We start from the raw sequence: 27895 nt of genomic DNA on the forward strand, positions 1-27895 counted from the left end.
TAAATTAAAGTACATCCAGCTGCTACTGTTTTAACGAGCGTAGACACGCGACACTTAAGTAATAGTGGACAGATTCAGCTTGGCTATATTTGATTTTAATTATTCCGACTGAAGTTGTCTTGTGCATAATACCTTTACATATACATAGAGATAAGCATACATATTTGTGTGTGTATGAGTGTGTCTGTGTGCATGTGTGTGTCAGTAAATTCTGAGTCAAGTATAAGGTAATGCGAATATTTCGCAGACTTTCGTTGAAAATGATTGCTCTCTCCAAACGTGTTACAGCAGCAGCAGCAACAGCAATGACGACGACGACGGGAACAAAAACAACAACAACAACAACAATAATAATGATTTCAAATTTTTGCCACAAGAGCATCTTGGGGGACGGGATTCACCCGATTACAACGACTTCAGTGCATAACTGGTACTTATCTAATCGACACCGAACGGATGAATCGCAAAGTCGACCTCGGCGGAATTTGAACTCAGAACGTAGTGACAGACGAAATACCTATTTCTATTTCTTTACTAACCACAAGGGGCTAAGCACAGAGGGGACAAACAAGGACAGACAAAGAGATGAAGTCGATTATATCGACCCCAGTGCGTAACTGGTACTTATTATAATCGATCCCCGAAAGGATGAAAGGCAAAGTCGACCTCAGCGGAATTTGAACTCAGAACTGAAAGACAGACAAAATACCGGTAAGCATTTCGTCCGTCATGCTAACGATTCTGCCGGCTCGTCGCCTTCCACAGCAATAAAAGTAATGATAATAATAATAATAATAATAATAATAATAATAATAATAATACTAATAATAATAATAGCAATAATGATGATAACGATGATAACAATAATAATAATGATGATAATGATAATAATAATAATAATGATAACAATAACAACAGCAACAACAATAATAATAATAATAATAATAATAATAATAATAATAATAATTAGCAAAATGTGGAACCTGAAGACTAAAACAATACCTGTTGTCATAGGTGCTCTGGGAATGATTGCAAAAGAGGCCGATTGCTACCTAGCTCAGATAGCAGGAAACCCCAAAATGGCAGAAATTCAAAAGATAGTGTTCATGGGAACTGCCCATATCCCATAGCCATATGCAAAATACTTTCTATGCAATCTCATGTTTTAAAACAAACACATAATTTTCTTATGGTTTCCTAAACATTCTCTAGAACAACACTATGTACAAAACAAATTATATGGCACTCTAGGCATAACAACAACATGAACTTCCAGCTTGTTGTCTCTTGATGTCTCTAGGTGAGACTTGGAGCCAACTTGTACACATGTAAAGCAAAAGTTAAACATAAGATAATAATAATAATAATAATAATAATAATAATAATAATAATAATTATATAATAATAATAATAATAATAATAATAATGATAATCCTTTATAATATAGGCACATGACCTGGAATTTGAGGGGAAGGATATAGTCGATCGTATCGACCCCAGTGCTTGATTGGTACTTAAGTTTTCGATCCAGAAAGTATGAAAGCCAAAGTCGACCTCAGCAGTATTTGAACTCAGTACGTATAGAAGGGCGAAATGCCCGACGTCCTAACAATTCTGCCAGCTCGCCGCCTTAACAAAAATGTTGTTATTATTATTATTATTATTATTATTAACAACACCAAGAACAAAAATAACAACAACAGCAATAATAATAATAATGATAATAATAATAATAATAATGATAATAATAATAATAATAATAATAGTAATAATAATAATAATAATAATAATAATAATATAGCTGTTAACAGCAAATACAAACGATAGTTTGCGAAATTTAAAATAGCCTCCACAGAAAAGCGTTTGACATTATATCACATTCTAGGATCATGGGGACTCTTTACGTAATTAAAACTGCCCCAAAACTAACAAAATACACGAACCATATAAAAGGAAAACAAACATATCTCTACTAATTAAAAATAAGATTAAAAAAAATATAGCTCTGTATCCATGAAAATAATCGTCTAGGGAGACACATTATTCCTTCTAATGTTCTGCCAAGCTATGACTCTCTTAATAAATTCGCTCAATGAAACGATCAATGGTTAAATATTTGCAAGCAATAATGCGCAGTTAAAAACCACTTTAAAATGTTTATAAATTCCGTAAAGACACACACGTAACAAAAAATAAAAATATAAATGTATAGGATTAAATGAAAGTATCAGATCAACGACATAGAAAGGTAACCTACCAGTGGAAACATTAAATTACGTAGAGAATTTGAAGTCAATGAACTTGACCAAGCCGCCTATTCAAATACCCAGAATAGATAAAAAAAACTGATGAAAAGACGAAGAAATGAAGAAAAAAATTTTAAAAACACATTGCATAAGTTGATGCTTGCTGTTATTAAAATCTTAATTTAATGCTACGAATAAGGTAATAGAATAACGATGATAGGTATGTATATATTAGCTATACCAGTTACAAAGAGGAGAGTCACCGTTTATATATTGAAAATTAGGAGTATTGAAGTGCTTAGACAGGTAAACAAAAACCTACTCAGCATTTTGAGGTTATCGACCCGAAGACGATCTATCTATCTATCTATCTATCTATCTATCTATCTGTTTATCTATACAGAAAAACACAGACACACACACACAAAGACATATATCTATACATGTATATATATATCTATGTAAATTGATACGTACACACACATACACACACACACACACACACACACACACACACACACATATATATATAGATAGATAGATACGTATAGATAGATACATACCTATATACACACATATATGCATATATATAGAGAGAGACACATACACACACACACACATATATATGTGTGTGTGTGTATATATATATATATATATATATATATATATATATATAGATAGATAGATAGATAGATAGATAGATACAGACACACACACACACGCACACACACACACATATATATATATAGATAGATACATACATACATACATACATACGTAAATGTATATATACTTGCATACATACATATATAAATATATATATATATAGATTAGATAGATAGATAGATAGACACATACATATATGCATACGTATGTACATACGTACATACATACATATATACATGCATACACACATATATGCATGCATACATACATACATACATACATACACACATACGTACGTATGTACATAGACAATAGCATAGAAGAAACTCTAATGCAAATAGAAAAGTACTAAAACTGCAGTTCAAGAAAAATACTTGGAAGCAATCAAATGTAAAGTAATTAGTTTTGAAAGAAGAAAAATTCTTTCTTTCTAATTAAGGAAGCAATTAAGTACAAATTGGCAACTAACTAAACTGAAGAAAATCATTTAAATAAGAACAAACAACGGACAAGTTTACATAGAAGCCAATAACAAAACATTTTTCTAAAATATACAGAAGGTAAAAATGGAGTGTAAATCACGATGTGGTGAAAATCCTCATGATGCAATGGACAGGATGTAAAGTGAGCTGGCAGAAACGTTAGCACGCCGGGCGAAATGCTTAGCGGGATTACGTCTGCCGTTACGTTCTGAGTTCAAATTCCACCGAGGTCGACTTTGCCTTTCATCCTATCGGAGTCGATTAAATAAGTACCAGTTACGCACTTGAGTCAATATAATCGACTTAATCCGTTTGTCTGTCCTTGTTTGTCCTCTCTGTGTTTAGCCCCTTGTGGGTAGTAAAGAAATAGGTATTTCGTCTGCCGTTACGTTCTGAGTTCAAATTTCGCCGAGGTCGACTTTGTCTTTCATCATTTCGGGTTCGATTAAATAAGTACCAGTTACGCACTGGGGTCGATATAATCGACTCAATCCGTTTTTCTGTCCTTGGTTGTCCTCTCTGTGTTTAGCCCGTTGTGGGTATTAAAGCAATAGGAATTAAAGTGGATGGAAATGAAAGAGTGACTGAAACGTTCTGAGATAAAAGGAAAGAAGAACAGGCTATTTGAACTGAACAAGATAAAATATTGACAAAAGCATGATCATAAATTCTTTTTAAGGCCCATGGCTCTATATTTTGACAGGAGGAAATTAATTGATAGCATCAGTCCTAATACTAGAGCAGTTCTTTTTTTTATCGACTCTCATTAGGGACAAAAGCAATGCTGTTTTTAAGAGTGTTTAACTCAGAAAGTAAACAGTGGGAATATATATTCTTCTATAAGGACACTACGCTCAGCTTCAAGTGCAGAAAACCTGGAAAACAAAGTAAGAAACGGGAAGTATCCAAGACAAATGGAGAATCCAGAGATTGAACAAATGAATTTAGTGGAATTAACAAACGAATTTACCACAAGTTTTTTGTAGCACAGGACGAGAAGAAAAGTACCAACTGCTTGATAATAACTGCACAGCAACAGAGTGTGGAAGGCAAATTCCTTAAACATTGCATCGATAAAAATGGAACCGGTGAACATTGACATATCTGGAAAATATAATGAAGCCATCACCGATTGTTAAGCGTTAAGTATGGAGGAAAGAGACCCCGTGAGACCTTTGACATGTTGCTGTCCACTCTTACAAAATTAATTGCAGCAAGTGAAATCGAGAGCTCTGAGAAGTGAAGTGGAAATAATAATTATAATAATAATAATAATAATAATAATAATTATAAAAATAATAATAATAATAATAATCATAATAGTAATAATAATAATAATAATAATAGTTTCTAACTTTGTGCACAAACGTATATTTGTGAGAAATGCTAGCTCGATTACATCAGCCCTAGTAGTCAACTGGTACTTATTTTATCGACCCCGAAAGCATGAAAGGCGAAGTCGGCATCGGTGGAATTTGAACCCAGAAAGTAAAGCCGAAAGAAATGCCACTATGCAATTTGTTCATCGAGCTAATGATTCTTTCTACTACTACTACTACTACTACTACAACAACAACAACAACAGCAGCAGCAGCAACAACAACAACAACAACAACAACAACTCTGGACATATGAAAAACAAAGCTATTACTTACCATCATTGTCGTAAACTGCATGTTACTTTGACCGGAACATATCCATACATCTCCAAACAAAACATTAACCAGTTTGATAGTGGACAGAGACGACTGGACAGTGATAACGTGTGGTCCACCAGCTTCCTTTGCCGGTAATTTCACGGTCCATATACTAGCATTGATAACCGGATGAAAATAACTAATCGTCTTCAGTACGATGACATCATCTATTTTAATGGTGAGGTTGGTGTTGCTGTGTGTTGAATATCCCCAAACGATTGCTCGCTGTGGGGATCTTTGTAACACCATGTTGTTACTGTAGTAAGTGGCAAATCGGATGTTTTGACTCCCTAATAGATAAAATTATGTAAAAGGGGAAAAAGACAGATAAATAGAAAAATCGTACAATATGTTAGTAGTTGCTGTGAGGTTTGAACCCTTGGCGAACTTGACTGGGCTGATTGGAGATAGTGAACCTGTTTTGGCGACATTCGGTTTTAGTACTAGAGGGAAACAGACACGCACGTATACACTGACACATAGAGACACACACACGCATCGATCCCTTCTCCGGTGAAATATATGATTATTTACTGCCCAAAAGAGGCTACACATAGAGGGGACAAACAAGGACAGACAAACGGATTAAGTCGATTATATCGACCTCAGTGCGTAACTGGTACTAATTTAATTGACCCCGAAAGGATGAAAGGCAAAGTCGACCTCGGCGGAATTTGAAACCAGAACATAGCGGCAGACGAAATACCTATTTCTTTACTACCCACAAGGGGCTAAACACAGAGAGGACAAACCGATTAAATCGATTAGATCGACCCTAGTGCGTAACTGGTACTTATTTAAATGACCCCGAAAGGATGAAAGGCAAAGTCGACCTCGGCGGAATTTGAACTCAGAATGTAGTGGCAGACGAAATACCGCAACGCATTACGCCCGGTGTACTAACGTTTCTGCCAGCTCACCGCATTCTCCGGTGAAATACATAGAGATAGGGAATGCGAGAAAAAATATGAGAGACGGAGAAAGAGAGAGGAGCGAAGAGAGTCAGAGAAAGGAAGAAAGTAAGAGAAGAGAGAGAAGTAGAGAAAGAAAACGTGAGAGAGGGAGAGAGACGTTACTATTTGCTAGTGAGCACGACTGACATAAATACTTTGGCTCTTGTCACACACATGAAGAGTACTATATAAAACACGAGAGAAAGAGAGAACAGACAAAAAACCAAAAAGACAAGAGAAGGAAGAAGAAAGAAAAGAAGGCAAAAAGAGAGAAAGGGAGAAACAAAGAGAGGAGAACAAGGAAGAAATAAGCCCGAAAAGAAAAACGAGGGAAAACGTAGGACGGAAACAAGATCACGGCTTCTACAAGTTAGTAACCTTCCATTTCTGCCCTGAAATGAAAGAATTGACATGTAATACGGAGGGACATATATGGGTCAACAGGATGACCGATCAGTGGCAGGAGACTGCTCTAATCCCCGAAGAAAGAGTCGCTGAGTTCCTCAGAGCTGCCGGAGAGAGTGTAACGTTTTACACGAGTGTTCGAGTGAGAGAGCGGCTGCCTGAGGGCTCAGTGATTGACTTTAGAGAATTGAAAGCTATTATGGAATACGTATAGAATTGTGAGAAGAGAGAGAAGAAAGAAGAAAAAAAAAAAGAAAATTTTGTGAAATATATGTGACGAAAATGTAACCTCTCGATTCCGGGGATCGAGTGGGCATTTACATCTCATTGTAAATATTCTTTCATATGTCATTTTTTACTTTTATTTTTTCCTTTTCTTGTCATTCGCTTTCTTATTTTAAGTTCCCCGTCTGTACTGTCCCATCTATGTTCGCCCCTTGTGGGTAATAAAATTACATGAAGAGTACTATGGACAACACATAAGCAGAGAGAAGAAGAAAAAGAAAGAGGGAGAGAGAGAGGGACAGAGAGAAAGAGAGGGGTTTAGCGGGAGGGTGACTGAATTATTGAGTAGGAGCGTGAGATGGAACGATAGAGAGGGAAACATTTAAACATTTGATGTCAAATAAATGAGCGTCGAATCAGCGGTACCAAAACAATTGTAACGGAAGACAAGGCGGCGAGCTGGCAGAAATTTAGCACCCCGGGCGAAATGCTTAGCGGTATTTCGTCTGCCGCAACGTTCTGAGTTCAAATTCCGCCGAGGTCGACTTTGCCTTTCGTCCTTTCGGGATCGATTAAATAAGTACTATTTATGCACTAGGGTCGATATAATCGACTTAATTCGTTTGTCTGTCCTTGTTTGTCCCTTCTGTGTTTAGCCCCTTGTGGGCAGTAAAGAAATAGTTTGTAACGGAAGATCACATACTCGAAAAAAGCAACAATAGAGCGATGGTCATTTGGTTTTGTTTGGGTGTTCCAATTTCATCAAAGATTTATCCGTATGGAAACAATAAAACGTGTACGCGTCTGTTAAAAATGATTGGCTGCAGTGGTTCTTGAAGACACATGGCCTAGTGGTTAGTACAACGGACGCGTGGTCGAGGGATTGCGGGTTCGAATATCAGACCGGGTGATGTGTGTGTTTATGAGCGAAATACTTAAGCTCCATGCGGCACCTGTAGGAGGTAATGGCGAACTTCTGCTGACTCTTTCGCCACAACTTTCACTCACTCTTCCTGAGTCTAACGGCTCACCTGCGACTGACCGGCGTCCCGTCCAAATGGGGAACCTATGCACCAATGAAACCGGGAAACCAGCCCTTATGAGCCAGGCATGGCTTGAGAAGGAAAAACAACAACAGCAACAGTGGTTCTTAACCATTTTTTTCTTTATTTATGAACCCGTTTGATTACTAATTTACTCGGGTGGATCGCATAGCCATTTGATGCTTAAAAACTGGTTTTATAGATTAAGTTAATTAAAAGCGCCTTCTCGTGTTATGTCGACCCATAAGGGCCAGTTTCCCAGTTTCAGTGGCGTATAAATTCCCCACCTGAACTGGACGCCAATCTGTTGCAGGAATACTCAATTTTGCCAGCTGAGTGGACTGGAGGAACGTGAAATGAAGTGTTTTGCTCAAGAACACAACGTGTGGCCCGGTCCAGGAATCGAAACCGTAATCTTACGATCATGAGTTCAACACTCTAACCACTAAACCAGGCGCCTCCTCAAGTTTTATAGATACTTATTTCAAATTCCCATTTTGGTTTTCATCCATTCACTTGTGTATTTCGAACTATGGAAAACATTAAAGAAACTTAGCTGTTTCTCTCACTACACCCATCGAAAGCAACATTTTTTCGTCGGCCCATAATATACTACTCTGAACCTCCTGTTTGTAGCTTTGCTTGCACGGGCTCTAAAATCTTATCTGGACCTCAGGAGCATATTGACCTCGGCCGGAAACCACTGGGCTAAGTCATTCTTGCTCGCCACAGCATATGTTCAAAATTACAATTTTCTGAAGGCTGCATGCGTTTGTGCTCGCACAAAGGTTTTGCTGTTAGCTCACGAAAGACATCTATGTAAGCACAAAATGTTCTTTGCGAAAAATGATATTGCTGTTATTAATTGTATGTAATAAAAGACAATCTTTTATCTATTTTTCTTAACTAAGCAGTCGGTTTGTCAAATATCACGTTTGCACATCATTAATCTACGTCATCTCACATATTCTGTTCAAGTTTAGTGCAGCTGAAGCCATGTTTAGCAGACACTATTCATATAATAAAGTTTAAGATCTGATTCAAATTCTGTAGATAGCTTAGTGAGTTTTTATTGAAAAAAGTAAATATCGATTCACTGAGAAATTCAAAAGAATCGAAGGGCGTAAAAGAAAAAGAGAGAGAAAAAAAACTGTTAGTTTGTTTAAAGTTGAATAGTTTAACTAAATAGTAACAACTAATACATCGAAAGCTCGTTAGGTCATGAAAGTTCAGCTGCGAGAAATATTTATGAGTGATTTGGAAATTGGAGTTTTTTTTCTTTTTCTTTTTTTTTTTTGTATTGTCGTGATACGAAAATTGCTAGAAAATATTTGCAAGTAGAAAGAAAGATATTTGGAAACTATAGACATACTTTCAGCAAAATATTTTGTCTGAATTTCAGATTCACATCTAAATATTATGAGCATAACTTTTTGCATTCAATGTCTATGTATATGCTATGCAAAAGTTTATGCAACAAACCCCTCTATTACTCAATATCCAGCGTGTTACGCATGCTACGAGTGAGCGCGGATGAGCGAGAGCGAAAGTGATCAAACCTCAAAGAGATCAAAGCGTGTTGTTATCCTTCAAAATGAATAGATCGTCACTTCAGTTCAGTGCATCTACATGAATATTGTAAAGCATGTTCAACTCCAAGACATCTGGAGAAGCAAAAATTATGTTTAAATTTCTATAAACTATCAATTTTATTTCCGAGAAAGACATTGTAACAGAGATAGCATCAGTAACTTTTCACAAGTTGATAATTGTTGAAAACACAATCATAACTTTCAACAAAATATCCAAACTGTATATGAAATACAGATTTAAAGATTCAACTGATTATAAACCGTTTTCTTTTTGTGAATATATTTTTGAGGAGTAATTCAGCTGCAGGCGTACGATTCTTCAATTATATAAGCATCAAAAGGTTCATGAAGAAAAGTAAATCATAAAAAGACTTAGAATTAGATTTTGCGCCTGATGGAGCATCGGGATTCTTGGGGATAGTTAGTTGTACCATAGCAATACATAGTTTAGCAACAACTATGCAGCTCACGAAGAAAATCTCAAGATCTGTGATGCAAGGATAGAAGAGAAGTTGACAAGCGAAATTGATACTTTCATGAGAAGAATCTATAGCGTTTTCTCGATTTTCACATAAAGTTTCTATACTTGAAGACTTTGCGGAGGCTTCTGAAAATCAAGCTGTAGCGCTCAGATCACTTACTGAAGTTAAAAGGTTATCAAGACACTTTGCTTTGCAGACAATAGTAAAACGTTATGCGGTACCGATCATATTCTTTGAAGAATCTAAATCAAATGCACCGTTGGCTAAATTCCGTCACATGAAATTGATAAACATTACACACAATATAACAGTAAAATTTTAAGAGATGTTTTGAAGAACTGGATGAACTGTAGAATATACCCACAACGATCGATTCAATTCATTTTGTACGAGGCAAAATTTGTCAAAATAATAAAGCGGTATCTAAGAGACTACGTTTCGAAAGAGTAACCGTCGATACTGGTCGATGATTTTTGCGCTCATTAAGAACAAAGGTTTTCTGAAAATGTGGTACGAATCAGGATATCTCTGTCACTGCAGGTTGTAACCTTGCATTTTGCCATGAACAAGTTAATTCCTTTTGCATAAAATGTGACTTCTAGCTGAAAATACTAAGCTATATTAACTATTCAAATTTTATATTCAGTATAACAATAACATCTAAGTTGACTTCACCCTTTAGTGAAATAGTGTCATTTGTACTTCAAAAGGAGCAGTTTTATTATCTTTCAATGTTGCTGGTTATTTTGGGAAACATTTTGTTTCATTTATTGTGGCACGCGACGTTGCAGTTGAATACCTTAATTTAAAAAGATATGGTACTTTTAGGATATTGACAATCAAAAGCTATCAATTGGATGGAGGTTCGTTTAATCAAAATTTTTCAATTGGTACTAAATCATAAAGAGATAAACCCCAGTTTCTGTCTCCAACTACAGATATACTATCGCTTCTCTTTGTCTTCTCTCAGCATACTACAGCGACCTCTATTCTTTATAGCTGGCCAGTCTCGTACCTCCTGCTGTCAGACCCAACTGTGACCCACTCGTCTCTCCACATCACCACATTGTTGTTGCAGTGAATACTCTGTCTTGAATAACCGGTATGTCCAGGCCTTCCTGCCGAGAACATCGACTATCTGGAAGCTTCCTTGCCTTGACATACAAGTGTTGATCTACGACATTCTAAACAGATTATTAACGTCATCGCCCACGCTGATCGCAATAGACCTAAAATAATCACGATCCCCGCCCTTTCCCTTAAACCAGTGGTCTTCAACCATTTTTTTACATATGAAACTTTTTATTCCTAATTTATTCAACTGCATCTCCCTAAAGCCATTCAATGTTAAAAATGTCCTATTATATTTTTATTATTAAATATTATTAGAAATTGTATCAATCATTGTTAAAATGTTTTGTGTATTGTTGAAGTACGAGGGTGAGTCATAAAGTAATGCCATTTTGTTTAGGACATATATTACTACCAATACAGGAACATGTATCATACATCAAAATAAAGCTGGGCCTCGGTGGATCACATCCTTACTTCTCAACATAGTCACCGCTTCTCTAAATAGCAATGTTCCACCTTCGAGTCAGAGCTTGTATCTCTGCCCCCTAAAATTCTGTTGACTGTAATTTGAGCCACTTACTCGTCACTGGACAATCATCGTCACTGGACAATCATCTTTTCGGCCCCATGAAAGAGGATTTGAGAAGAAAACATTAGTCCAGTGACAAGGAAGTGAAAACTGTAGTGAAGAAGTAGGGATGTGATCCACAGAGGACCAGCTTCATTTTGATGTATGATACATGTTTCTGGGTTGGTAATTATGCCTGTCCTAAACAAAATGGTATTAGTTTTTGACTCACCCTCGTATAACTAATTTATTGCTCATGAAATTTAACAAGACCTTATATGAACCTCGATGGGCCATTTGAACCTGGACCAGGTTTAGAACAACTGACCTTCACTAAGCATTCACAAATTGTAACTACAAGAGAATGAAAATAAAACGGAGTATCCTCTGTATGTTTTTTCAATGGTAGAACCTGTGTCATGTTTACAGAAGATGTGAGTTCGAATCACGCGGCCAGCCTTTGACTTTATTTTCGAGTGGCTGTGTGGTAAGTAGCTTGCTTACAAACCACATAGTTCCGGGTTCAGTCCCACTGCGTGGCACCTTGTGCAAGTGTCTTCTACTATAGCCTCGTGAGTGAATTTGGTAGGCGGAAACCGAAAGAAGCTTGTCTTATATATGCATATGTATGTATATATATATATATATATGTGTGTGTGTATGTGTGTGTTTGTGTGTCTGTGTTTGTCCCCCCAACATCGCTTGACAACCGATGCTGGTGTTCCCGTAACTTAACGGTTCGGCAAAACAGACACACATATATATATATATATATATATATACGACGGGCTTCTTTCAGTTTCCGTCTACCAAATCCATTCACGAGGCTTCGGTCGGCCCGAAGCTATAGCAGAAGACACTTGCCCAAGGTGCCACAAAGTGGGACTGAACCCGGAACCATGTGGTTGGCAAGCAAGCTACATACTATACAGCCACTCCTGCGGTGATGTTACTTGAAATCGTGCACTGTGTACCACGCGTCAGTAGTGGAAGTGATCGCAAAGCAATGTGACATGAAGTGTTTTGATCAAGAACACAACGAACCACCAGGCTTAGGAATTGAAACTGTAAACACAATCCCTAACCCCTGAGCGATACACACATACATACACACGCACACAGAGACTATTCTCTGTTGGTTATTTCAAATATTTGTAAGCCACATAAACTATGCCGTGTCTGAAGGCTTTCGCAGTTAAAACATGTGGTTAGTTTTTAAAGTGGCTTTGTAGTTGAATGAGTTTCGATTTGAATATTTCCAGTAACTTCGCATGTTTCAATTCACATGTTATTATTAATAAATATCGTGGGAAGTGATGATGGGTGTTATTAATTTATTTCCACATTGTATCACATAAAGATAAGAAATACTCATTGATGTTTTATTTAATGGTATAACAAACTAAACAGTTGCTCAAAGTACCAAATATAATCTCAAGTAAATAAGTTACTTCGTAGAAGGCAATCATACTTGTATTATATTAAAACAGTGGGTGGAAGTGAAAGTAAACGTCACTTGACAAAAATCTAGGCGAGCAATTCATTTTTTTTTCTAAAAGAGGAAACATGAAAATATTTTAAGGAATTTATCAAAGGAAAACTTATTAAATTTAAAGAAAAAAACTTTATTAATTTTGGTTTGTTTTATTAAAAGTTTATAAAAATCTAATAAATTTTCTTTTGATAAAATTCTTAAATATGTATAAGCTTAGAGTAGTTTCGATAAGTTTATTTTATTAAAATTTCTAAAAATATTTTTTAATATACTTCCTTTAAAATAATTTTTGTACAAAGAGTGGGGATGTTTGTCGGCGGTGGATTTACCAGGCCCTCATTAAAACATGCCAATGCAGTTTTATTAGCTATGTGATGTAAGCTGTGCAAAAAATTATCCTGTAACTTTTGAAAGTTTACGTTTGCATAAGAATGCAGTGCAAGCGTACTTACGACACAAGAAAATCATTGGTTTCAAGTTTTAGCTCCGGTCCTGCGATTTCAGGGAATGGTGTCAATTGATCACATCGAACCCAAAGCTCTACTGGTACTTATTTTATCGATTTCGAATGGATGAAAAACAAAGTTAAAATCGGTGGAATTTAAACTCAGAGTATAAAGCCGGATGAAATGTTGCTAGGTATTTTGTCCGGCGTGCTAACAACTTTGCCATCTCACTTCTTTCCATCACGAGAAAATATCCATTATTTATATTATTTACATTCGACGGATATGTGTTCTCATCTTGTTTGTTTTTGACACAATGTTTCGGCTGATATATCCTCCAGCCTTCATCAGGTGTTTTGGGGAAATTTCGAACGTGGGTTCTCATTCCTAAGGTATTTTTCGATGTTGTTCTTGCTATTATTATTATTGTTATTATTATTATTATTATTCAGGTCACTGCTACGAATCGAACTCGGAATCTTGGGGTTAGTAGCCCGCACTCTTAATCACTGCGCCATATGGCATAGTGGTTAAGAGCGCAGGCTACTAACCTTAAGATTCCAAGCAGTGACCTGAATAATAATAATAATAATAATAATAATAATAATAATAATAATAATAACATCATCAACAACAACATCGAAAAATACCTTTGGAATATGAACCCAGGTTCGAAATTTCCCCAAGAAGTCTGGAGGGTATATCAGCCGAAACTTTGTGTTAACAACAAACAAGATGAAGACAAATATCCGTCAATTGTAAATAATGTAAATTCCTCATCTCTTAAATATAGAACTGAGAAAATATCCGCTTTAAATTTTGGCGCAAGCCCTGAAATTTCGAGTAATGGGTTAAATCGATTTTATCGAACCCTAGTATTTATTTTATCGATCCGGAAAGGATGAAAGGCAAAGTCGATCTCGGAGGAATTTGAACTCAGAATGTAAAGCCGGACGAAATGATGCTAAGCATTTTGTCCGGCGTGCTAATGATTCAGCCAGGTCGTCGTCTTACGTCACGAGAAATTATTGCATAATGCTTTTGGTCATCTACAGAAATACATGCTTTTAGTCAACGTTGAATATACATGTTGAGATGTGGTTGATATCGATAATGCTTTCTAATTTAGGAACAAAACCAGAAATTCTTAATGGGAGGCAGGCATTTAGTCGATAACAGCCACCACTTTGCTTCCCTGGCACTTAATATAATCGAATTCGATATGATGAAAGGAAAAATGCTTTCGGATTATAAAGATTGCTGATATTAAGATTTTCTAATTGAGACGTAATATTTTGTCTTTTACAATTACGTGTCTCAGTCATTATTAGACGGTGGCCATGCTGGAGCCCCCCCCCCTTGAAGAATCTTAGTCGAACGAATCGACCGCAGTACTTACATTTTTTTCTTTTTAAAGCGTGGTATTTATTCTATCAGTCACTTTTGCCGAACCGCTATACTATGGGGTTGTAAACACAACAACACCGGTTGTCAATTAGTGAGGACACACAAACACACACACATACTCACAATATTTTGCTCCTGTTGCTGATGTTTCTCCTCTGCCATTGTTACTGACTCTATAGTCTCTGTGGTCGCTCTTTCCTTCACAGATGTTTGTATTTCTTCAACCGTTGTTATAGTCACGTTCCTTCAGTTCTCTATTTAAGACATGAGGAATTTTGTACATTATTTACAACTGACAGATATTTCTCCTCATCTTGCTTGTTGTCAACACAACGTATCGGCTGATATACCCTCCAGCCTTCATCAGATGAATTAAGCACCAGTTGCATACTGTGGTCGATGTAAAGAACTGGCACCCTCCTCACAAATTTCGGGCCTTGTGCCTAGAGTAGAAAAGAATAATTAGCATGCCGGGTAAAATGCTTAGCCGCATTTCGTCAGTTCTTTCGTTCACAGTTCAAATTCCATCAATGTCGACTTCGCTTTTTATCTATTCAGAATCAATAAAATAATATCAGTGAAGGCGCGTGGCTTAGTGGTTAGGGTATTCGACTCACGATCGTAAAGTCGTGAGTTCAATTCCCGGCGAAGCATTATGTCCTTGAGCAAGACACTTTATTTCACGTTGCTCCTGTCCACTCAGCTGGCAAAAATGAGTTGTACCTGTATTTCAAAGGGCCAGCCAAATCACACTCTGTGTCACGCTGAATCTCCTTCAGAATTGCGTCAATGGTACACGTGTCTGTGGAGTGCCCAGCCACATGCCCTTCCCGAGCAGTCTGTTTCGCTGATCGCATCAGTTGAAACACTTCTCGTCGTAAGTACTGGGGTCGATGTAATCGGCAATCCCCTACCCCGAAAATTGCCGGCATTGTGCCAAAATTTAAATCTAATATCAGTGCTGTTGCTATTGTTGTTGCTCCTGTTGCTGTAGCTGTCTTTACTTTTATCTCCATCGTCAAATGCTTCTTCATCTTCTTCTTCTTCTTCTTCCAATCACGACTCACGCCATTAACCACAAAGAATAATCTCTAATTCGAGCCTACTCTAAGCTAATAAGAATGCGTGTGGCAACTTGAAGATCCACCACCACACGCGATAGACTGGTGGTTGCACGGGTGCGAAAGCTACGTTGTTATCCTCATTCCGTAAACGGTGATTTTTAACGGATGGAGAGTTGAACCATCCCGGGATACAGAGGATTCGCAATCTAGACAAGGGTCTGAAGGTTTACCACACCATAGTGGGTCACACCATGATTCCTCTGCTTTGTGGAAGAAGTAGGAAGAAAGAGTGAGAGAAAGTTGTGGTGAAAGAATACAGCGGAGTTTACCACTCATCCTTGCTGGAGCCTCGTGGAGCTTAGGTGCTTTTGCTCAATAAACACTCACAATCCCCGGTCTGGGAATCGAAACCGCGTTCTTACGACCGCGAGTCCGCTGCCCTAACCACTGGGCCAGTGCGCCTCCACGTCAGTTATTGTTGCTGTCGTCGTCGTGTTGTAGCTTTGATGCTGCTTGCGGTAGCGATGGCGATAACAGCGGTATCACTGTCTATTCTTTGACTTTCGCAGCCATTGCTGTAATTGGTTGCTGTTGTGGCTGCCAATATAAATGTTACGTGTTGCGCTGCTGGTGGTGGTAGCATTTGGCATGTTGTTTTCGTTGTTGCTCTTTATCGTATAGCATATTATAATTGTTGTTGTCGTTGGTGGTGGTGTCTTTGTTGCTGCAATACCATTAACTGTACATATTGTGAGAAGAAGCTGTGGGGTATCAATTACGTAGTCTCCGTCCCAGCAACATTGCATACTCTCTATTTATAATATCATGATTTTTTTTTTTTTGAAGAATAGGTAATTTCAAGAAAGGAAAGTAAGAAGTTCCGCGCCCCGAAGGGAAAGAAAACCGTAACTGTTCACTTCCGCCGAATCCTGGTCAGTTAAATCGATTTTAAAGAGCACAGTTTAACGAACAAAGAACTTAGAAACGATCTGAAATGGCGTCTTCACGATAGAAAAAGAACAAGCCAAAAAAAAAAAAAAAAAAAAAAAACAAAGAAAAAACAAGAACAACAATAACAAAAAGAAGAACAAGAACAATAATAACAAAAAGAAGAACAAGAACAACAATAACAAAAAGAAGACGAACACCAATGATAATAATCAATGCATCATAAAATTTGCTGCATTTTTTCTAAACACATTTACCATTATTGCGGAGAATCGTTTGAGCATCAGACACAGGGTTGTCTACGATGCGTGTTCAAATCGCAGTCCACGTTTACTTTTCATTCTTACTGCGTCAACAAATTAAAGTAACTTCTATTTATTGCGGCAGCTATGATCGACTAAAGTTCTTCTCCTCCTCTAAAATTTCGATAATTTGTTTCCCATCTAAGAAATCCGAATCGTACGGCTTCATAATCTGTTTAGTTTTCCTCCCTTTCGTTTCTCTAATCTCTGCAGCTGTTTTAGTTCACGGAATCACACATTAACTCACACAAACACACGCGAGCGCTCACACAAATACACACACACATCTTTCCCTATGACGCCTATGACAAGCCTTTTCGTTTACTCATTACAAACTAGCATGATATGATCAAACAGTTATTGATAGCTTATCTTAATTAAATACTGGATAGTATCGAATTTTAATTTTAAAATACGTTTCTATAATAATGTTCTTAAATTTGCTGCCTCAATTTTTATGGCTTTATAAATAACGATGATAGTGTCTGACATTCCCTTTTCTTACTCTGTAATAGAATTGATGTTCAGCCAGTTTCTCAATTTTAACTCTCCAACTCCCTTACAAAGATATACACATATATGGAAGCACTCCGTCGGTTACGACGATGAGGGTTCCGGTTGATCCGAATCAACGGAACAGCCTGCTCGTGAAAATAACGTGTAAGTGGCTGAGCACTCCACAGACACGTGTACCCTTAACGTAGTTCTCGGAGATATTCAGCGTGACACAGAGAGTGACAAGGCCGGCCCTTTGAAATACAGGTACAGCAGAAACAGGAAGTAAGAGTGAGAGAATGTTGTGGTGAACGAGTACAGCAGGGATCACCACCGTCCCCTGCCGGAGCCTCGTGGAGTTTTAGGTGTTTTCACTCAATAAACACTCACAACACCCGGTCTGGGAATCGAAACCGCGATCCTATGACCGCGAGTCCGCTACCCTAACCACTGGGCCATTGCGCCTCCACATACACATATAACACATATAAACATAGATTTATACTCTTGTGTGTGTGTGTGTGTGTGTGTGTGGGTCTAGTTAAGCTTACATAAAGACAGATATCTTAGGGGTTCGTGTATTCATTTCACGATCGTTCCGTTGATTGGACCGAGAGAAATCATTGTCGTCATAACCGACACGGAAAAGTATTTCTACAAAAATCCATATCAAATTTAATATGTACTTTGATTATTTCGATTCGTGTACCGTCTTTGTAACGAAATCTGTCTGTCAGTCTCATCAGTATCTCTCTGCACACACACACACACACACAAAAAAAAAAAATTGTGACCCACTTCGGTCATGAATCACCATGGGATTGCACCTTGAAAGTTACGCTCCGAGGCACAAGTCAGGGCAAGGTTGTTAATGGAAGACCGGCAGTCGCCCACGCATACCAGCCTCCCCTCTCCACGGCACCAGCGTTATCCAAGGGAAAGGGACCGATACAGCTTGGCCCCTGTGACGTCGCAGCTCATTTATTAACGTCCAAGTGGCTGAGCACTCCACAGTCACGTGTACCCTTAACGTAGTTTTCAGGGAGATTCAGCGTGACACAGACTGTGACAAGGCTGGCCCTTTTGGAATACATGTACAACAGAAACAGGAAGAAAGAGTGAGAGAAAGTTGTGGTGAAAGAGTACAGTAGGGTTCACCACCACCCACTGTCGGAGCGTCGTGGAGCTTCTAGGTGTTTTCGCTCAATAAACATACAGAACGCCTGGTCTGGGAATCGAAACCGCGATCCTCCGATCACGAGTCCGCTGCCCTAACCACTGGGCCATTGCGCCTCCACCTACATAGAATTAGCCATTGTTAATTACATAACGATTTAAACGTGGAAAAAGTAAGGATACGAACCGGAATCTCTCGCCCTCCAGCGTTTGCCCTACGCCAATAAAACGGTTTAAAATAGTGTGAAGCATAATCAAATATAAAAATAAAACAATAAATTTTATTTCAATTCAAAGGTTAAAAAAATACTTTTCTATTCTAGGTACAAGGTACGAAATTTGGGTGGGGGCAGTCGATTAGATCGGCACCATGATGCAACTGGTACTTATTTAGTCGAACCCAAAAGAATGAAAGGCAAAGTCGACCTCGGTGGAATTTGAACTCAGAATGTAACGGCAGACGAAAGGGCTAAGCTAAACACAGAGGGGACAAACAAGGACAGACACACGGATTAAGTCGATTACATCGACTTCAGTGCGTAACTGGTACTTAATTTATCGACCCCGAAAGGATGAAACGCAAGGTCGACCTCGGTGGAATTTGAACTCAGAACGTAGCGACAGACGAAATCCCTATTTTTTTACCACCCACAAGGAACTAAACATAGAGGGGAGAAACGAGGACAGACAAACGGATTAAGTCGATCATATTGACTCCAGTGCGTAACTAGTACTTATTTAATCGATCCCGAAAGGATGAAAGGCAAAGTCGACCTCTGCGGAATTTGAACTCAGAACGTAACGGCAGACGAAATACGGCTAAGCATTTTTCCTGGCGTGCTAACGTTTCTACCAGCTCGCCGACTTAAGGTTTAAAACTGTTGAGAAAGAGGCAACGACAAAGGTTATCAGAACGAAATATTAGGAATAATATTAGGAATAATATTTATATGAAAAGTTATTCGAATTTATCGGAGCAGGACGTAAAAAAAAAATATACAGAGTGATCAGGTAATTATGATTTTATTCAACATATTCTCCTCTCAGATTCCCACACTCATTGCAGTTGTCCTTCAGTTTTCTAAGCCCTGGAAAAGAACTCGGAAGATTGGGCCCCGGAACAGGCCTTTCTCAATAACCTTAAAACCAGGAACTTTTCAGCACCGCTTCGTATATTTTATGCGTGAATTTCATTCTGTGCATTCATGCAGAAAAGGCCACATATATATGTGTGCGCGTGTCTGTGTGTGAACATGACAGTGTCTGTGTGTGTGTGTATGTATATATATATGTATATATATAAAAACACACACACAAAAACAAAAATACATACGCACATGACTAGGTATGTAATTTTCCGCGAACCAATTAATCTACACTTTCTGGAAGGGGAAATAATTTCAGGCAGGTAAGAATTTAATTTGTATTTTATAAAATATACCTAATTCAGCATATTTTCTGTTTCAGAGAACTACTGACATTCGAAACAATCGACACGCTCCCCATATGGAGTTGATATTGTTTGCTACCTAGTAATTGGCCTGCCGTTTTTACAAGTGGAGATAAGCTTTTTAATTTTTTTTTCAAATATATGCCACAAGTCTCCGGAAGCTATTTATCTTTCTTTATACCAGTTACATCTATCTATCTATCTATCTATCTATCTATCTATCTATCTATCTATCTATCTATCTATCTATCTATCTATCTATCTATCTATCTATCTATCTATCTATGTGTGTGTGCGTGTGTCTGTATATATATTCATACATATATACATATATACATACACACACACTCATATATATATATATAATATATATATATATATTATATATATATATATATATATACATATTTATAAATATGCACTGAAATATAGATATACACGCATATATAGTTACACTTATACATATATGCATGTATAAACACAAATTTGCACATGAAAAACAAAAGATTAACATATTACAAATAGAGTTAAAGCTATACATACTTACATACATAGACCCAAATTCACATTAAGTTGAATTTATTTGAATATATATATATATTAATTTTTTGCAAAACTGAAACACGCAACTGATACACACAAACAGAAGTAAAAGGAAAACCATAAAAAAAATCTTTGAAAAACAATTTTTATACCATAATGAATTTGAAAATATATTATCAAGAAGGGGAACTCAATATACGGAATAATGATGAAAGCCATAAAGTTTATAGTAAATCAGTTGAAATAGAATAGCATGAAACATGATTACGTTACAATAGATATTTGAATAAATATATAAGCTTATAAATAGATGGATATTAGATATACAACCACACACACACACGTATCTATAGAATGTTGTAATTTTAAAATGTCCTCCCCACAATGAATAAAAAAATATGGAAAATTTGGAAATTGTGTGCTATCATACTTGGAATATCCCACGCATGATATAACAGGGATATAGCATTTTAAAGTGTGAATCTTGAATTCCCAGTCAACTAGATTTTCCTTGTAATTTGCCTTATAAATGCTTTATAATATTTTGTGCAACACTGCCATAATTTACATGACTGCTTTAAATATATATGCGATATGACTTACGGAAGTTTCCAGACATTTCGAGGTGTGATAATAAAAATGTCCTAGATTATTGCAGATTTAGTTTATCGTTGCTAATCATTTAATAATCCGAACTGCCGCATTTTAATTCCAGATTGAATGAAACGGCTCTAACAGCGCTGAGCATACCCTATGAAACACTGTCACAGCATACAAGACACTATTCATCAACATTTAATCCTGGTAACAATTTGCTTGACAGAAATGGACATCAAAGCTATCTCTCACCCATGCTACAATCCAGATGTTGCTCCCTGTGATTTTTCCGGGTTCTTCAAGCTCAAAGAGAAACTCAAGGACAGTCCCTTTTGAAAACATTTAGAATATGGAAGCTATAACAAGAGTTTCGGACATTATTTTGGTGGATAAAATGTGGCTTGTCACAAAGTGGTTTGAGCGCTACAAGAAATTCATTGAAGAAAGAGGATACGATATGGAAGGAGACTAGAGTATAGTACATCTTTCGAATTAAAAATTAATAACCATCGCTCCTGAAAAAGTCTCAATTCTTCTTGAATGCACCTCATATTTATCAAATTAGTTAACATTCCCCCAATGTCTCATTGCTCTGTTCAAGGATATGAAATATTTTGAAATTTAGTATTTCGAACTAAAATTAATCAGGAAACATTTACTTGAATTTTGTTTCCCAGAAGACCCGACAGTGTGCAAGATTTCAGTTGTGCAGTTGCCAAGCAGTCGACAGCAGCTAAGAATATTGGACACATTCCCTCTTACATGTAAACCTACGAAATCTCGTACACACACACACACGTACACACACATGTTATTCATATGTGTGTGTGTGTGTGTGGTTTATGCATGAAGATATATATGTATATTTACGTTTCATATATGTGTGTATGCATAAATTCATCAGTTCAATATTGATTTTATTAACCTTAAGACAGGCAACGCCCCATACCAACGTATATATATACGAACACACACACATATATATGTGAATACTTATATGTTTGCACATACATAAGTATATATCTATGTATATATAAACAGGTATTTTTGCATATACATACACACACACACGCGCGCGCGCGCGCACACACACACACACCACGCACACACATATATATATATATTGTGTGTGTGTGTGTGTATAATGAAGACAACATACTCTGAATTATGTAGAATATGATGTCCAAACTTTGAGGAGTAACTTTGAAATTTTATAAAAGATGACATGAAAATCAAACCAAAATTGATGATGATGATGAAGATGATGATGATGATAATAATGACGACGATGATGATTATGACAAAAGCACTGATGAAAATGATGAATATGATGATGAGGATGAAGATAATGATGATGATAATGGGGATAATAATAATAATAATAATAATATAATAATAATAATAATAATAATGATGATGATGATGATGATGATGATGATAATAATAATAATAAAAATAATAGTAACAATAATAAAAATAATAGTAACAATAATAATAATAATAATAGTAACAATAATAATGATAATAATAATAATAGTAATACTAGTAATAATAATAATACTAATAATAATAATTGTAGTAATACTTTTAATAATAAAAACAATATATATGTAAACATCATAAAACTTTTACAAGCTGTTCTATATATTCACACACCAGGAAGACACTAATATTTTAGTGTTCCTTAAGAGACGAGATATTTCTTTGAGGTGAAAGCTGAATGCCGTGTTATTGATTTAACCATTTACATAAGTACTATTGATCGAGCCATTTACGTACCTCTAAATTGTATATAGATAAGAAGTGATACGGTGAAAAAAAATATACCAGACACTCAAAGAAAAAAAGTATGCTATACAGCATAAATTAATATTGGCCAGTCTCACTGAATTTTATGTATAAAACATTAACCAGCATATATTTATATATTTATACATCTATGTATTTATTTTATAGGGCAGCAAAGTAACAAATCTGAAATTTATATAACCAACCTTATTATGGAGATACGAGCGTCACAATCTATAACGATTCACTAAGAATTTTAAAGCACATTTTAAAATCTACACCTTCTATAAAATGGTATTTTTCATTCTTTTGCCTGTTATGCTATGCGAAAATCGTTACGGTTTTTGTATGTAGTTATATTTCTAATACATATACCTATACATACACCCATACATACATACATACATACATACATACATACATACGCACATGTATACACGTATATATGCATACATATATCTATATACATACACACGTATACACACACATATGTAGTTACAATTTTATTACGAAACACACACACTCATACATATATATACATACAAACACATGCATATATATGTACATACGTATATGTATATATATATACATACATGCATATACATATACATACATTGCACACACATATATATTATATTACAATATATATATATATATATATAAAATATATATATATATATATATATATAATATATATTATATACATACATATTATATATATAGGCAGGGTGGGTCCAATGTCACGCACGAAAATGATTTCAAATACTCCTTCCGAATTGTCGAAGACATGCTTCAATTTTTTCTAACATTAAGAAAATGATGTATACACACGCGCTTGTACGTGGTGAACAAAATGAATAATAATAATAATAATAATAATAATGATAATAATAATAATAATAGCATTCTTAGCAGTTATTTCTATTAACATTAGAATGCTATAGGTGGTGTTATAACGTCGGTATACACGTTTGGAACGTTAGCACGCCGGGCGAAATGCTTAGTCGTATTTCGCCTGCCGTTACCTTCTGAGTTCAAATTCCGCCGAGGTCAACTTTGCCTTTGATCCTTTAGGGGCTCGATTAAATAAGTACCAGTTTCGCACTGGGGTCGATATAATCGACTTAATCCGTTTGTCTGTCCTTGTTTGTTCCCTTTGTGTTTAGCCCCTTGTGGGTAGTAAAGAAATAGGTATACACGTTTGGTGTAAAGTGGTATTACACAAGTAAATAGTTTGTTGTGTTGGAAGTAATTTCATTCAAAATATTTCAGTCATGATACACAGATCCCAGACTCGTCTTAGAAATCGTCTTGAAACGCCCTTTCTAGGACTGCGTATAGTTATTTTAGAATTACGTTTCCTTTGATTCTTCTACAATATAGCATTGACAAAATTCGATTGAGGATTTAAACTTTGGTAAAGGAAAAATAATCCAGTGTGGCCAAATTCAGAATGTAACATCGGTGGCAGTAACGGTTGTCTCACGAGCAGGTCAATAGGCTTAACGCAATATTCAGGATTTGCCCGCTTTACATTCAAACCTTTTCCTTCATACTGACAATCTCACATGTCTGGGGACATTCATGTACAATTCTTTACACACCACCAGACATGGTAAAAGAAAATAGCCTGAAAATTCAAATAAATATCTAATAATATAACAGTCAACATAAACATCACAACTGAGCGATAGTGATGGGCACCGTTTTCCCACACGGTAACGTTAACGGTAAGACAATCTCCTCTCACAATCGCCATTTTTGTATCTGCCTTGAAGTCATACACCCATATTTCATTATTTATTAGGATAATTCAGGAAATTTTCATCGTTATTGGGAAAGATAGATCTATTTACCTCACTGATGGTGACTTGGCCCCCTTTTGTTTCTAAGATTACCAGATTTTGAGAAAACACGAAGTAATTCTACCTTTCTTAATCACGTTTTACAAAATCATAAAACTGGCAAATTTATCGAAGACCTCATGCAAAGTTAATCAAAGATTTGTGTGGATAATGGAACGTACTTTTATTATGCTATCACTATCCACTAACATGAAATTTCGAGTATATTTTAGAATTATCCTTCGTAGCTGTCCTTCCAAATTTGAAACAGAATTTCACAGAAGTAACGTGCTTCGCTAAGTATTTACTATTCATCGCACAACGTGTCGGAAAGTGCATCAGAAATGCATTCAGTCTAGCGTGTGTAGGTCAAATTTCAATGATGAGGCGAAATTTGGGTCTCATTAGATTAAAGCGAAGTGCATACGTATTGCAGCTTGACAGTGGGTAGCACGCAACGGTTGTCATATTATCACAGATCTATCTACAACAGACATACAAATGCACATACACACACAAACACGCACACGCACACACATACATACACACAAACACACATGGATGTGTGGGTGTGCATAAGTTTATTTGTGTGTGTGTGAGTAAATGTATATGCAACCTCATACATATACACAATATACATACATATTATATAGAAACATACATATATATATATATATATATATATATATATATATATATATATATATATATATATATACATAAATACATATACATTCATGTATATATATATACATACACACACATATATATATACCTACATTTATATATATATATATATACATATATATATATATAATAATAATAATAATAATAATAATAATAATAATAATTGTGTACAGTGCTCAGGTGCACTACAACTCATCTAAAGTGTATATATAATCAGGTGTAGTTTCGGCGGATTTCGGAAAGCATGAGGGCCTTAAAAGATGCAGTGTCATGGCAGTCAACAACTGACGCAGGCACTTTATTCCATGCTTCAGCAACTCTGAGCGTGAAAAAATGTTTCCGAAAGTCATGAGAGCTGTATTGTTTTCTGACTTTGTAGGCATGTCCACGTGTGTTAGACACATGGAGATCAAAAAGGTGTTCAGTGTTTTTGTTGGTGAGGTGGTTGATATATATGCATACATACATACATATGTATATATATACTTACATATATATCTATACACACATAAATACATATATTCACACACACACACACAGACACACACATACATATATATATATACACACTCAAACTACTTATTTTTATCCATATTTATATCTATACATTCAAATATAAGTGTATATGTGAATGTATGAGCGCGCATGTGCCTGGTCTATGGCACTTTTGAGGTCTTCATAGAATGTCTGTCCATATGAAAGATTAAGAAATAAAAGGCTGTACTTATTCAATCAATGCACAAAATGGTGGAGTATTCCAGAGACACCTGTACTCTGAAGCACTTAGCTCAGAATAACGGACACTATCTTCAGATATTCTGCTTGCTGCGGTTAACTCAATCGCGAGAGAAAACCGCAATTAGACGCAGTACGATTAAGATAGAACTAAAATACACGAATACGCTCACGCATACACACACACACACACACAATTATATATATTCACACGCATATATACATATATACACATATATATATGCACACACATATACACACTCTCACTATTTTATCTATATTTATATCTATATTAATGTATATGCATACAAATATTTCTACACCCATGTACAAACTTACATATATATATATACACTCATACTGATCACGACTACCATATATATATATATATGTGTGTGTGTGTCAGTATCTATGTATATGTGTGTGTATATATACATATTCAGATCTATATATGCACACATAAACAATATATATATGTATATATATTTATATAAAATATATATACATACCTACCTATATATATATATATATATATATATATATATATATATAATAATATGTACATATATATAATATATATGTATCTCTCTCTCCCTCTCTCCTCTATATATATATATATATATGTATATATATAGTTATATATATATATTTGTATGTATGTGTGTGTATATGTCTGTGTGTCTGTGTTTGTCCCCCAACATTGCTTGACAACCGATGCTGGAGTGTTTACGTCCTGTAACATAGCGGTTCGGCAGAAGAGATCCGATAGAATAAGTACTAGGCTTACAAAGATTAAAGGCAGTGCTCCAGCAAGGGCACAGTCAAATGACTGAAACAAGTAAAAGAGTAAAAACAGTATATACGTATATATATATATTTACATATATATATATATATACTCTTTACTCTTTTACTTGTTTTACTATATATATATATAGAAATATATATAAACATACATATATAAAAAATATATATAAGTATATGTGTATACATACATATAAAATATATATATATTCATATATACGTATATATATATATATATACATATATACGTATATATATATACATATATGTATATATATAATACACATATATATACATATATATGTATATATATATAATATCCATATATGTATAATATATATATATTATACTATATAAACTATACATAAGTATAAGCATATATATATAGTTATAGTTAATATATATATATATATATATATATATATATATAATTATATACATATACAAACATACATACACACACACAACACACACACATATATTATATAATATATATATATATATATATATATATATATATATATATATAATCTGTGTGTGTATATATATGTATGTATATATAATATTACATAGTTATTGCCCAGTCATATTCTGTACGACTACATATATTTCATTTCCAAATTACCTCACCAGAAATAAGAGTTAGACAACACAAGCGGAAAAATGCTATTAAGTATACTG

The 27895-nt window shown here is 35.6% G+C and overlaps 1 protein-coding gene across 2 annotated transcripts in view; it reads right to left on the reverse strand.

The window, feature by feature from the left end:
• The window catches only part of LOC115222313 (sialate O-acetylesterase-like), an 88674-nt gene that overhangs the window by 37744 nt on the left and 23035 nt on the right, over window positions 1–27895 (reverse strand). For both annotated transcript variants that reach the window (XM_036511225.1, XM_036511224.1), the window contains exon 3: window positions 5050–5381. In XM_036511225.1, the coding sequence (XP_036367118.1) occupies window positions 5050–5381 (332 nt within the window). The remainder of the gene's footprint in view (window positions 1–5049; window positions 5382–27895) is intronic.

This window comes from Octopus sinensis, linkage group LG19 (assembly GCF_006345805.1).
Source record: "Octopus sinensis linkage group LG19, ASM634580v1, whole genome shotgun sequence".
NCBI lineage: Eukaryota > Metazoa > Mollusca > Cephalopoda > Octopoda > Octopodidae > Octopus > Octopus sinensis.